The sequence below is a fragment of the Apteryx rowi genome, unplaced genomic scaffold, assembly GCF_003343035.1.
Source record: "Apteryx rowi isolate R43461 unplaced genomic scaffold, aptRow1 scaffold_82, whole genome shotgun sequence".
In the NCBI taxonomy this organism is placed as follows: Eukaryota; Metazoa; Chordata; class Aves; order Apterygiformes; family Apterygidae; genus Apteryx; species Apteryx rowi.
Window position 1 is genome coordinate 204,201 of NW_020451116.1, and position 12,253 is coordinate 216,453.

The 12,253-nt window shown below is 38.1% G+C and overlaps 1 protein-coding gene across 1 annotated transcript in view; it reads right to left on the reverse strand.

Moving 5' to 3' along the window:
• The window catches only part of COL4A5 (collagen type IV alpha 5 chain), a 47,266-nt gene that overhangs the window by 15,961 nt on the left and 19,052 nt on the right, over nt 1-12,253 (reverse strand). The window contains exons 25-32 of the mRNA XM_026089554.1: nt 9,122-9,130; nt 8,274-8,441; nt 7,302-7,391; nt 6,337-6,486; nt 4,946-5,044; nt 3,874-3,963; nt 2,993-3,132; nt 1,110-1,236 (exon numbers count right to left, since the gene is read on the reverse strand). Coding sequence (XP_025945339.1) covers nt 1,110-1,236; nt 2,993-3,132; nt 3,874-3,963; nt 4,946-5,044; nt 6,337-6,486; nt 7,302-7,391; nt 8,274-8,441; nt 9,122-9,130 — 873 coding nt within the window. The remainder of the gene's footprint in view (nt 1-1,109; nt 1,237-2,992; nt 3,133-3,873; nt 3,964-4,945; nt 5,045-6,336; nt 6,487-7,301; nt 7,392-8,273; nt 8,442-9,121; nt 9,131-12,253) is intronic.

Consider the following 12,253-nt stretch of genomic DNA (forward strand, 5'->3'; position numbering starts at 1 on the left):
CAAGACTCTGTCTTAATTGTTAAGTACCAGTGGTGAAGGACAGAGTCAGTCTGGCAGTCTGCTAGAAAATTACCATTTTAGAGACAGGTACTTCTGGTTGACAACAAAGCGAGAGCATTATGGACTGTGGCCATTCTGGCCAGGCATTCTCTAATCCTCTTTTCATTTACTGAAAAGGGATCTTAATAAAAATGATTTTGGTTAGAATTTACACCTTCCTCTCACCCCTGCAGCATGAACTGAGTGGGAGGTAAGAAAAATGATCAATCCCTTGGAGTGTGTCTGTTCTGAAGAGCATCGGAACAGGATCAAGGCAGGGCCTGAATACACCATTTTGACTGAACAGAGTCTTTTAGGCATGACGTGCAACACAGGTTAAATACGCTTAGGTTCATGGCCAGGTTCTGTTCTCTGCTAAGCTTCCTGCTGCCGTGACTGCACTGTTGTCAATGTCCTACCTTCCTATGTTAAAGACAGCTCAAGCGCACTTGTAGGAACAGCCTTTACAGCTGCAAATGCAGCATAGACAAAAACCTTGTTTCTTTTAAGTCAAATCTAGGATACCATAAAATTGAGACTTGAAAGAACGGACACATACTCATAAGCAGTCTCTATTAACATTTCTAAAGAAGAGTACAAAACCTAATTTCATTGTTTCAGAATATTTTTTTTCAGAACATTCCTGTTTTTTTTTTTTTAAATAGATAATAAACTCTCTTAAAAGCTCAGCTTTCCTGATGACACTTCCTTACTGATTTATGAAGGTAAACCATGGGGCCAAACATAGGTATTTTGTGGGTCAGGGAAGTTAAGAGTCTGACGGCTGCGAATGACCAAGTGGGGAACACAACTACTGCATCCCCTCAAGGCAAATTTCAGAAGTAATTCAGAGTAATTTCAGAAGGAACTCTGAAGTGACGTACCAACACATTTACACTTGCAGTGACAGTTCCAACAGCACAACGCTTAGAGGCACTAGGTTGCTTGAAACCTTTAAAAGAAGCTGCAGCCCTCCACCAATTATCCACTGTGTTTAGATGTGCGTACCAAAGCAAGAGAGCAAGAGGGAAAAGACAAAAAATTCCAGCTCAGTGTAAATGCAGAATTACCTGGGAATCCAGGAAGTCCTGGCTCTCCCTTTGCACCTGGATTGCCCGGAAATCCAGGCAAACCAGGATTTCCAGCTATACCTTTGCTGCCTGGACTGCCTGGATATCCAGGCAAACCAAGATCACCCTAGAAAACATTAAGCAGAAATAAGAACCAGGTCATTTTAATATGGGTAGTCCTTCTTGTATATTCCTATTTTTACCATCACAAAAAGGTCACCATTATATTCTGCACATTTCTCCTTATATCCAGTTAACACTAACCGTCTCACACAGTAATAAAGACTACTTGAAAATTGTCATTGTAAAGATTTTAACAGTGGCTTCTACAATTTGTATATAAAGTGTCTCTTACAGCTTTTCCCCAAAGTTGGCCTACATTAAAGAACTGTCTTCCCTTTTCTTTGACAGGTTTTACTTTGAACGTAACACTAAAACTGTCACTATTGTATCTTGGTCTTAGAACACCTCAATGTCAGTTTACCAGCAGAGTTTTCTCCTAAGTAAATCTTCAACTTCTGTTTAATTGAGCACTTTCTAGCTCTTTACTGCTAGGGAAGATGTAAGCGAGAAAGGAAAGTCCAGTTATTTTGCATACACCTGCACATTCCTGATCCTATTTAATTCTTGATTGTTACGCACACATTTCAGTTCATCAGCTGGGCTCTACTAGATTTTTTTTTTTCTTTAAGTTGGATGTTCATATCCCCTTGACAACTTTACAAGTTTTAGCCATAAACAAATGTCAAATCTTAATAGAAGTTATTTGGGTCGCCAATGTTTTCTAGGCAAACGTATGAAGCCAGAAAATTGTTCTAAGCATAGATACAAGGAATGAACAATAATTAAGTAATGCTTTTAAGAGTAGAAGGAAAATTAGGCCATCTTTTAAATTACACAAAATTATGTGCATGATGATTAGAAACTAAACGAAATAAACAGGAGAACTTTAGTCATGGTCATCTATAAAATCAACCAAAACCCTGGTCTCTTGCTTTTGACAATCCTGAAAGACCCAGATAACATTTTTACTAAGCATAAGGCCACCTGTTATTTACCTAGCTGCAGGGACATAAAAGAATTCTCTTACTGTCTTTGCCCATTCTCCTCCCAAGTTACACAACCCCCTAAAGCATCAAAGTGATTTTCATAACAAAACAGAGGATCATGGCAAAAAAAAGCAGCAAAATCCAATCAACTTTAAGAAATCAAGATCCTTTGATTATGCAGTACCCCACAATGAAGTAGAATAGAAAAAGAAGTCGGTGGAGCTTTACTCGTGCCATGTTTTTGCTAAATTAGTTGCTGCTCAACATTATTTGTAAAGCATCAGTGAAGGCTGCTAGATATTCTGTACCTCTTGAATAAAACAATTTTTTGCAGGTGACAGAGGGGACAATGTTTGCAAACTTTGGTGCAAATGTTTTATATAGATTTTTAAATTTTAAGCAGAAGTAATCATGATATATCAGTTCCTTGGTAATTTATTCTTAAATGCATATTGTCATACCCTTTTTAAAATTAACTGCATCACAAAACATTGGAACAAAGATATTCATCTTATAACTCCCTACCAACTATGAAAATGTCAGCAGGTGTCAGCACAGACCAGACCACTTACTGAACACAACTTGGAATGTCTGTAACATCTTCTGCTCTAACCAGATGAAAATATATATAAATACTTTCATCTTTAAATTAGAATATATATATATATGCATATATACATATACACACACACACACATATGTGTGTGTGTGTATAAATGTATATGTGTGTGTGTGTGTGAATATATATATGTATATAAAAGTTATAGTTAAAAAATCAACATGAAATCTCCTTTTCTCACGTGATTGTTCCATTGAAGAATTTTGTAAATGTACCTTTGATCCAGGGGGACCAGGAATTCCGATGTCTGAAAGACCAGGGTCACCTTTCTCTCCCTTCAATCCAGGAAATCCAGCCGGCCCAGGCTGGCCTGGACGCCCTCCTACTCCTTGGCTGCCTTTAATCCCTGGGGGACCTGTCCAAAACATAAAATATGAGTTATATAGATACAAATAAATCTTCTGCAGTTGTTTAGAGAAGTCACTCGGATTACACAAACTCTACTAGAAAGGACTAACGTACAGAGTACCTGTCTTTTTACTTTTATTAAAAAAAAAAAAAAAAAAAAACTAAAACAATTATTAAACTCTCTCATGGCTATTTCATGATATTTCCAAGCTTTCCTTTTAATTTTGTAATTAAAAAATAATAATTCAAATATTCTTGCTAGTAACTAGGCACAATTTAGTAATAGAAAGCTCAGAAACTGGTAGTTTCATTTCAGCAATCTTTCTAGATAACTGGATTCACTGTCTGCTTCACCTTTTATGCTTGTACCTGATGTCTGTCTTTTGACAGCTGAGTTTACAGAACCATCCTTTTTCTGAAGTGTTTCAAGAGGAGAATCGAAAACACCAGAAAAGGAGAAAAATTACAAAAAAGTAGATCATTCTATTTCTGTGTCTGTAAGTACTTAAAAATAATGCATATTTACAATATATTTACTGTTTGAATTTTCTGTTTTAATAGGTATTTCCAATTTCTTCTGTACTATTTCAACAAATATGTGTATAGGGCTTTACATGTCCTTCATGTATCCTTCATGTTTAAATATATTCTTAGATATATAAGCAAATCTGCACACAAGCAGATCCACCTTTGTATTATATGGGAAGCACCGGCCAAAATTAAATAAAATATGAGCACAATAGCTAACCTGGAAGGCCCATCTCTCCCATGGCACCTTTTAACCCTGGAGGTCCTGTTGGTCCTGGCTGCCCAGGAAGTCCTGTGTCTCCCTTGATGCCTAGAAAAGTTGCATGTTTAATTAATTAATGAATAATTAAAAGTTTCTGATATTCATGCATTCTCATATGAATATGGTCATCACCTAATTACAGAGGTTAAGTATTTGGAGTTGCTCTGGGCCTCAAACTGCTCCAGCACACTTTCTGCCCATTTGTACTGAAGTAGTTTTAAACTTGTTTGTTCTGAGCGAAGATTTATTAGGACATCTTCTTCTTTGTTCTTGAGATTACTCTAATGAAATGGGTCAAATCTCCGAGTATGATTTAGAAACCATGTGAAATAAGCTAGTACCAGTGTGACTCAGTCTCTCATGAATTGTTCTGCAGAATGAGAACATTATCTCTTCCTCATCTGCAACAGTTATTCAGTAGCTTCTATTTAGGAATTAAATGTGACCTACAATGCTCAAACTAGTTTGAGTCCTGGATGGTTAGGAAAATTCCCAAAGCTCAACAAGATATCTAGAGCAAGACCTACATCCTCATATTACTGGCAGAAAACAGTGAGCAAAGTGTCAAGATTTCAGATGATTTGTTATAGCTGTAGGAAGAAGTACTGTGAAACAGTTATTTTTTCTTAATCCCTGAAATTCTTGAAAGCAAAGCTGTGACATCCAGCTAGCCTTCACAATATCTTCATTATGCAAAGTGTGACTAATAATATAAGAAATAAGCATGCAAAAGAGGCAAGTCTTGTTGCTTATCCAAGAAGCAAGCACTTTTCCAGTCATCCCAAAGGCAATCCCAATCTTCAGAGGAATCAATAACTCAAAACTGCTTTGGGGCATGTTAGGAGGAAAGAGCTTGAAGCATGCTGTTTGGATAATGATTTAAAATTTCCCAAAGCTGCGCTGCAGCTTTAAGTGTAAATCCTTAGGCCTTGCTTAGGCATATCTTGATCTACACCCCAACCCCACAGTATCAAAATGCATACAAATTTTTACATATCAAAACTGTCCATTTAACACCTTGCTTACTTACCTGGCAATCCTGGTGGACCTGGTGGGCCACTAAGTCCTGGTGGGCCGGGGTCACCTGGGAGACCTTGATAACCTTTCTGTCCTGATAAACCAGGAATACCTTTAAGGCAAAAGATGCATTTTATCATTATTACTACTATTTTTTTTTTGTACATTAAATGATTGGATGTATACATATGTGAATCAAATTCCAAACAGAGATTTTTCTTCAGTAACTACAATCCCCCCTTAGCTTAGCCAGGAGGAAGTATCACAGAACACAAAATATTGCTTCTGGAAAGTTTCAGATGACTACAGAACAGGGACAATATGCTGTAAATAGAGGAAACAGCTTTATGACTAATGGTATACTTCACCCAGAAGGGACTGTCTTTCGGTGATGAGCAGACTCCATGCTAACCCCTGTACATTCTTTCAGATTATTTACATACACATTTTCAATTTTCTTGCTGCACAGGAAGCACTTTGGGACTGAGACATTATAAAAATCTGCTAAAATATCTGCATTACTTTTTACAAAAACTATGTGGTTATCATCCCATACACTTACTTTGTGCTGTCCTGCAGGCATAGTTAAATCTACCCTCCACAGCTCTAATTTAATAGAGAAAAAAGGAAGCGCTAAGTGTCTTAAGATCTTACCTAGGCTTCACAGAAATTAATACAGTAAGTAAGCAAGCACAAAAACGGCTGGGCCAACATTAGTGAAAGACATTCAGGTTCTCCCTAGGGTAGAATATTTTTACTCTTCTCAAGACTAAATGAGAGTTCAAAGGAGACATCTGAACTTTTACACCTTAAAGAAAAAAAAAAAAAGAGAGAGAGAAAGCGAGCGAGCAAGCAGACTTGAGTGAGCTGTGAAAACCTCCCAGACTTCCAACTTCCTGAGTAGAAACACACATGAGAACAGACTCTGCAAAGCCAGAGATGACATTAGCTCAGCTAAGGGTAGCTTGAAGAGACACCCAAAAGGGGAATCCAGAGGCAATGCATGAGTAGGTGACCTGTGCAGTTCCATCCTACAAGAAAAAGGCCTAAGGGCTTGAGAGACAGCAGGAATGCAGCCAGCACAGCAGCCCTGACAACCATCTCTCATCGTAACACCTAGAAGACTGAACCCTAATCCTGGTGAGAACACCTTAGTGCTATTATAATATATGCCATATAATAGTAGCAGTTAATGAACGAGGACATTGCAAACTAACTATACAGAGTAACTGGATTGTATAATCATTTTTTAAAAATAGCCTAAAATAAGATAACAGAATCTTGCTCTTTATTCTGAGTTTATTTCTTCCATAAGAAAGACTGAACTATAATAGATTCAGTCACAGGTCACTATTATCTAGAGAAGACAAACCCCACCCCACAGCCATGTGCAGAGCTCTGTACCTGGAACACCCGGTTCGCCTTTTTCTCCTTTTGCTCCCAGCTGTTTTGGATCAACTTTCCCAGGAGGGCCTGGCAGGCCTGCTTCACCTTTGATGCCTTTCTGTCCTACTGGTCCAGGAGGTCCTGGCTGACCAGGTAATCCATTATTGCCTACAGCAGGGACAGACAACAAAAGGGAAAAATATAATCCATAGGGTAGGCTAATATAATTCTGATGCTTTTCATTACATAGGGAGGTCATGATTTATTCATGAAGGTGGAGTTTACTGAATGAGCAGTCAGTTTATGCAAAGTTCTCTATAGTACATTAAGCCCTGGAGCAAAGCTGAGCAAGGGGACTGCATAGGAACATCTGTATGGTGCAAGAAGGCATCTGGTCAGCTCTGATCAGCCCAGCTCAGAGGAAACAGCTGCCTGTCTGGCCCACACTGAGAGTGCTCCGAGAGCCCCACCATACTGTACCACTATCATGGAGGAGTTGCAATGGCTATAGCAGCTTTGGATTCACAGCCTCCTTGTTACAGGGAGATGAGGGTTTTTTCCTACCAAACTCTTTCAAAATTAACCTCCAGTGAAGGATTTGAAAGAATGTAAAAAGAACACATTTCTCTGTGATGCATATAGAGCTCATCTGGATGACTTCACAACCCATAGCTACTGATTCTTTTCTGTTTGAAGCAGACTTTACACCATACTACAGAAATATGGCCCTATTTCACTGCCACCAATCCAGAGGTCACATATTTAAAATAGCTAACATTTCATTACATCCTTAAAAAAACTAGTGAAAACGTTATGGCTTGAAGCTGCAAAGCACCTCTGAACATCAGCACAGTCAAGAAGATAACCCAAGCATTTCCCCAGTAATGAAATTCTAGATGTTACTATTATGAAGCCTCTTTCCACACAGGATACAGAAATCAGCCTTCTGCATTCTGTTCAGGGGAGGATTAAATAAAGATTACCTTTCAAGCCAGGAAGGCCATTTCTTCCAGGAGTTCCTGGAGGCCCTGGAGGACCAGGGGCTCCCATGACACCCATCTCGCCTTTGGCACCTAAATACATTGAATCACCAGTGTCAGTCTGAACGAAAACCCCAAACCTATCAATACTTGTACCTCCCTGCATCTCTACGGTACTATTAACGAGCACATGCATATAGAGCCTGACAGATGCTTTAAGGCAATTACAAGCACTAAGTTCTTCTATAGATCTAGACCAGATGGAACTACACCTGAAGGCAGTACCAACTTTTTCATACTTAAGTCCTGAGAAGAAAATTTGCATTGCACTGGTTTTTTTTTTCAGTAGGAGCTTAGACCTCCATTTAGACCTGAAACATAAATACTTGTTTTAAAGCAAACTTGTATTTACTGAAAACCAAAAAGACAATTATAAATATACTATTTACAGAAACTTTGTATTGTCCCATCTATGCAAAGAGAGACTCTCAGAATTAAATTTTGCGATTTCTATTGCGGAGGGAGAAACAGGCTGTCTTAACTGAATACTCTGACACACAGAATAAGGAAATTAATGTTTAAGACTACGAGCTGAATCAAACTGATAGTATTTGCAATTACCTTCTTAAAAAGAATTATTTCTAAATCAGTGGCTAGAAAAAATATATCAAAAATAAACTAAAAAAGTATTGCAAAGATAATCGAACTCGTGTTTGAAATTTATGAAGCAGAATAACGTGGAGAACATTTGTATCAGAGTAAAGGGGAGGAGTGAAGAGGTGACAAGGATTTTAATGCAACAAATTTTATTATAGTTAAAAAAAAAATTAAGCGTGAAACGTAAGTTACATGTATCCAACTTTAAATGGATAGGATAAAGAGTGAAGCTCATTAAGCTGGCATGCCCAAGGATAAAGAAAATCCACCTGTAATTACAGTTTGCCTTTTGTCCACAGGTAACAAATGTGAACTTACCTGGAAATCCAGGTATTCCATCCCGGCCTGGTGGTCCAGGTGAACCCTGAGGCCCTGGGAGACCAGGTGGTCCTGGATATCCTGCAGTTCCTTGGTCACCTGGAGGACCAGGAACATCGAAGCCTGGAGGACCTGGATCCCCCTTCTCTCCTGGAATGCCCTGCAACCCTAGACAATGTAGTTAAAACACAATCCTTTAGCAAAAAGTAAGGCAAGACTGGGGTTTGTGTGTCTCTGGGCATGGTACTGTTGGAACAGCTAAGTTTTATCTACAATATATTCCTAGTACTGGTGGAAAGTCTGCAATTCTTCTAAAGCCATGTATATTCATGGCTTCCCAGGAGTTAAAGGCTGTATTTTCCTAAAGAGAAACACTACTGAAATTTTATCAAGTTGTAGCAAATGCAATTTAATAAATTATCGAAAGGAAAAGAACAACTTCTCTTTTCAACAATCATCTAAGTCTGCTAATAAAAACAAAAAAAGCAAGGTTTATTAGATTAGTTTGTATTTTATTATTAAGTATAGTGATTTTTACAAGTACATTTCCATTAATGATTCCATTTTACTATATTCTAGGATAATGTCAAGCTGAATATTTTTCAAGGATAGCAAAATTTTGCATTGCATTAAATTCCTCTGAATGAAAAATATGAATTATCAAAACCTGCTCAGTATTGTTTAATATTAACAACACTGAACCCAAGGCACTGCTGAAGCAAGCAGACAGCTTGTTTGCCTTCAGTGCAGTATATCAGTGATGATGTTCACTCTTGAAATGTAGTTGACCAAAAGATAATTCTTAAATTTGAAGTTAAGAAAAGTCTTTGGTAAAGAAACCACAGTACCTGGGGAACCTGAGGTTCAAAAGCCAACGAGTTAGAGTTCATCAGGAAGTTGGGACAGGTAGCAGTAAGGAGTTGTAATAGTCGTTAAGTTAGGAAACAAAACAAAGCACATACAGATTAGAACAAAAAAAAAAACAAAAAACCTACCCTAAAGTTACTGAAAACAGATCTAAGTACGAGGAATACAACACTAATGCAGTTAAAAGAAACCAGACTGTAAGGAAACTTGGAGGTCTTTTTCCAAATGCAGCCACCATTGTATGCAGAAACAAGAAATCAAGTGAAATATTTTCAAATACTATGATATAATCTCATAAAAAAAAAAATTCGTCCCTTATCTAGCCATCTCTTTGCAACTGAAGAATAAACTCTTTTTCTAAACTGCTTCTTACACAAAACCATAACTACCAGATACAGGCTTGGATGCCTTTTAAACACCAGAGCACAACCTACCAGTTAACTTCTTGTTGATCTGAATTACATTACTGTAAACCCCTCCAGGCAGGGATTTTCAAAAGATGCTTCTATTTTATAACACAAAAATATAATTAAATATATTTTTTTATTTCTTCCATTTCYATTACATGAATTTACATCCTTACACTTGCAGAGATGGTGTACTGCATGTTACATGCTCTAGTGTAGTCTCTCTATTGAGATTATGATAACACACAAAGTCAAAATCCCATGAATAAGGCACTATTACACTGTAACAGATGGCAATCCCTACTCTTGACTGCAAAAATAAGTTTAGGAGTGATATCAGGATTTGCTCTTTGCATGCTAAAAAGGCAGATAAAATTTTCTTGACTTTGTAGGCTGTAGGCTTCCAGTTGTGAATATTAAGCATGCTCCTCTTTGGCAAATGCTTACCGCTGCATTAAACTATGGTGTCATGTGCATGGAACTGCTTACTTTGCAGAGAAAAAACAATAAAGAGGATGGATAGGGACTGCACATATTCTGTGTGTAAGGGGTCTCTATCAGCAAGAGGAACAAAATGGGACAACCATACATAATCTAGTAATAGGACAAACTTTTTCACCATCTAGGATAGCTGGTAAAGATACTTTTCTAATAGAAATTCACATTATTTCCCTTCTGGTTCTTAAATCTCTGACTGTATCATACTTAACAGTATTACAGACAACCCAATAAATTCTAGAGTAATTTGACGTATATTTAAAAAAAGAATGATGTTGAGGTGCTGCAAACAATTGGAAGAAATAGTGGTGCAAAGAAAGAAAAATCTGAACAGGGAAATGCTTTCAAGAATTTGCCTAATTACCTGAAAAACAAAGCTTCAGAAATGTTACTCTACTTGCATAAAGGAACAGAGTCAAAATATACTGGTAAGACAGAAAAAAAACCAAGGCGTGGGTGATGGGAGCATTAGGCACATTGCACAAACCAGACAACTAGCAATGCCAAGAGAAATGACACGGACTTCTCCAGTGGGAACTTCAACCATGCACTAGATTCCAGAGCCATCATACTGTTAGTAGCCATGATAATTAGTCAGCACAGACATGAAGAGCAAAACAATAACCATTTCAATCCACTGACACTAGTAATATTTTTGCATTTGTCAAAATAGATATTTTGCAGAATAAATCAGTGATCACATGAAATCAAATTCTGGCCAACACCTGAAGAAACGTTACAGAAAGACAAAAAAGAACATGGATTGAATGAAACATTCAATCCCCATACTAAAACTCTCTCTCCCCAGCAAACAAACCCAAGTTTGCTTTCTGACTCGGTTCAGTCCCAAATACAACTTTAAATTCAGGACAGTATAGTGAGCACAGTCGGTTAGGCAGTGAGCCCACCTACTGGCTCAGGGAACCTGTGTGCTCATTGTTCACACCACTTCCGTCCCTAGCTCTTAACACTGAGCACATTCAAGGCTTGCTGTTGGTGATACCGCATATTCCTTCCCCAATTGGGAAACTAGTGAAAAAAACATACTTAAACATGACCCAGTAATAACCTAAACAGAACCCCTAAGCACCCTGGGCCCACTTACTCAAGCACTTGCCTAGCTTTAAGTTAAGCACTTTGCTGGATCTCAGCTCCAGTTTCATAAAGATCTGAGCAAGATCAGCCATCCTGTGACCCATGCTCTCACAGCCGGCCATGAATTTTCCAGCATGCATTGTGTGCAATGCCAGCCCCAGTGCTGGCACGCAGAAACACAAGAAGTGTAGGTCACAGACATGCGATGTGAAGAGTCGTACAGGCATGGCAAGAAACAGATGGGTTTTGAAATGTTTCAGCTGTAGGCATGCTCACATCCACAGAGAATACTCTAACTGTGGTAACTGCCACGCATTTGCAACGTCAGGAGTTGGTGCACAGCAAGCCCATTCACTGAGTGTAGGGAAAAAGAAATTTTCCTAAACAAGCTTTGTGAATACAATGATGTACATGCATGCACATGTACCCTTTGTGCACAGAGATGGAACAAGTTCCTATCTTCATCCGTCAGCAGTCATTTTAGATAAAAGACAATCAAATTCTGTTTTGAGACATATTCCTGATTATCACAATGCTTGGATTCTACTTTGTTAATCTACTTTAAACCTATCAGGTCTCATAAAATTCCTGGTTTTGCCGAACAAAGTGTTTGATGGAATCATGAACCCCAGAACTCAGAAGTTTTTGTAGGGGGAATTCTGAAGCTCTTTTCCAGGTGTGCTTGTAACAAGATGAATTTGTATGACATCTTCTGTTGAGAAGTTCTCATTAACACAATCAATGCTTGGAGAATATTTTCTCCTTGTCAAAATAAAGAACCAGTTAGTTTGGAATACTCGTATTTTCCTCCCTTTCCCCTTAACTGAGTTAAATTGTGCTTCAGCTTCCACTGAAAATAATAAAAAAGTGCCTACCAATGTCAGGGAGAACCTGAATTAGCCCCCTGAATTTGTACTTGCCACGTAAGTAGAGAGAGGACCACTAGCACTAAATAGGAGTTTGTTTACCTGTTTTCCAAACCCAGTAATGAAATTTCTAGTTATTTAAAAATACCTCTCACCCAGTGAATTTGGAATAGTTTGGTAAGCCAGAAAACAACTTCCGAAGTTAAAAACAATCTTGCCGTTTGAAAGCTCTGTAATGGTGTACTTA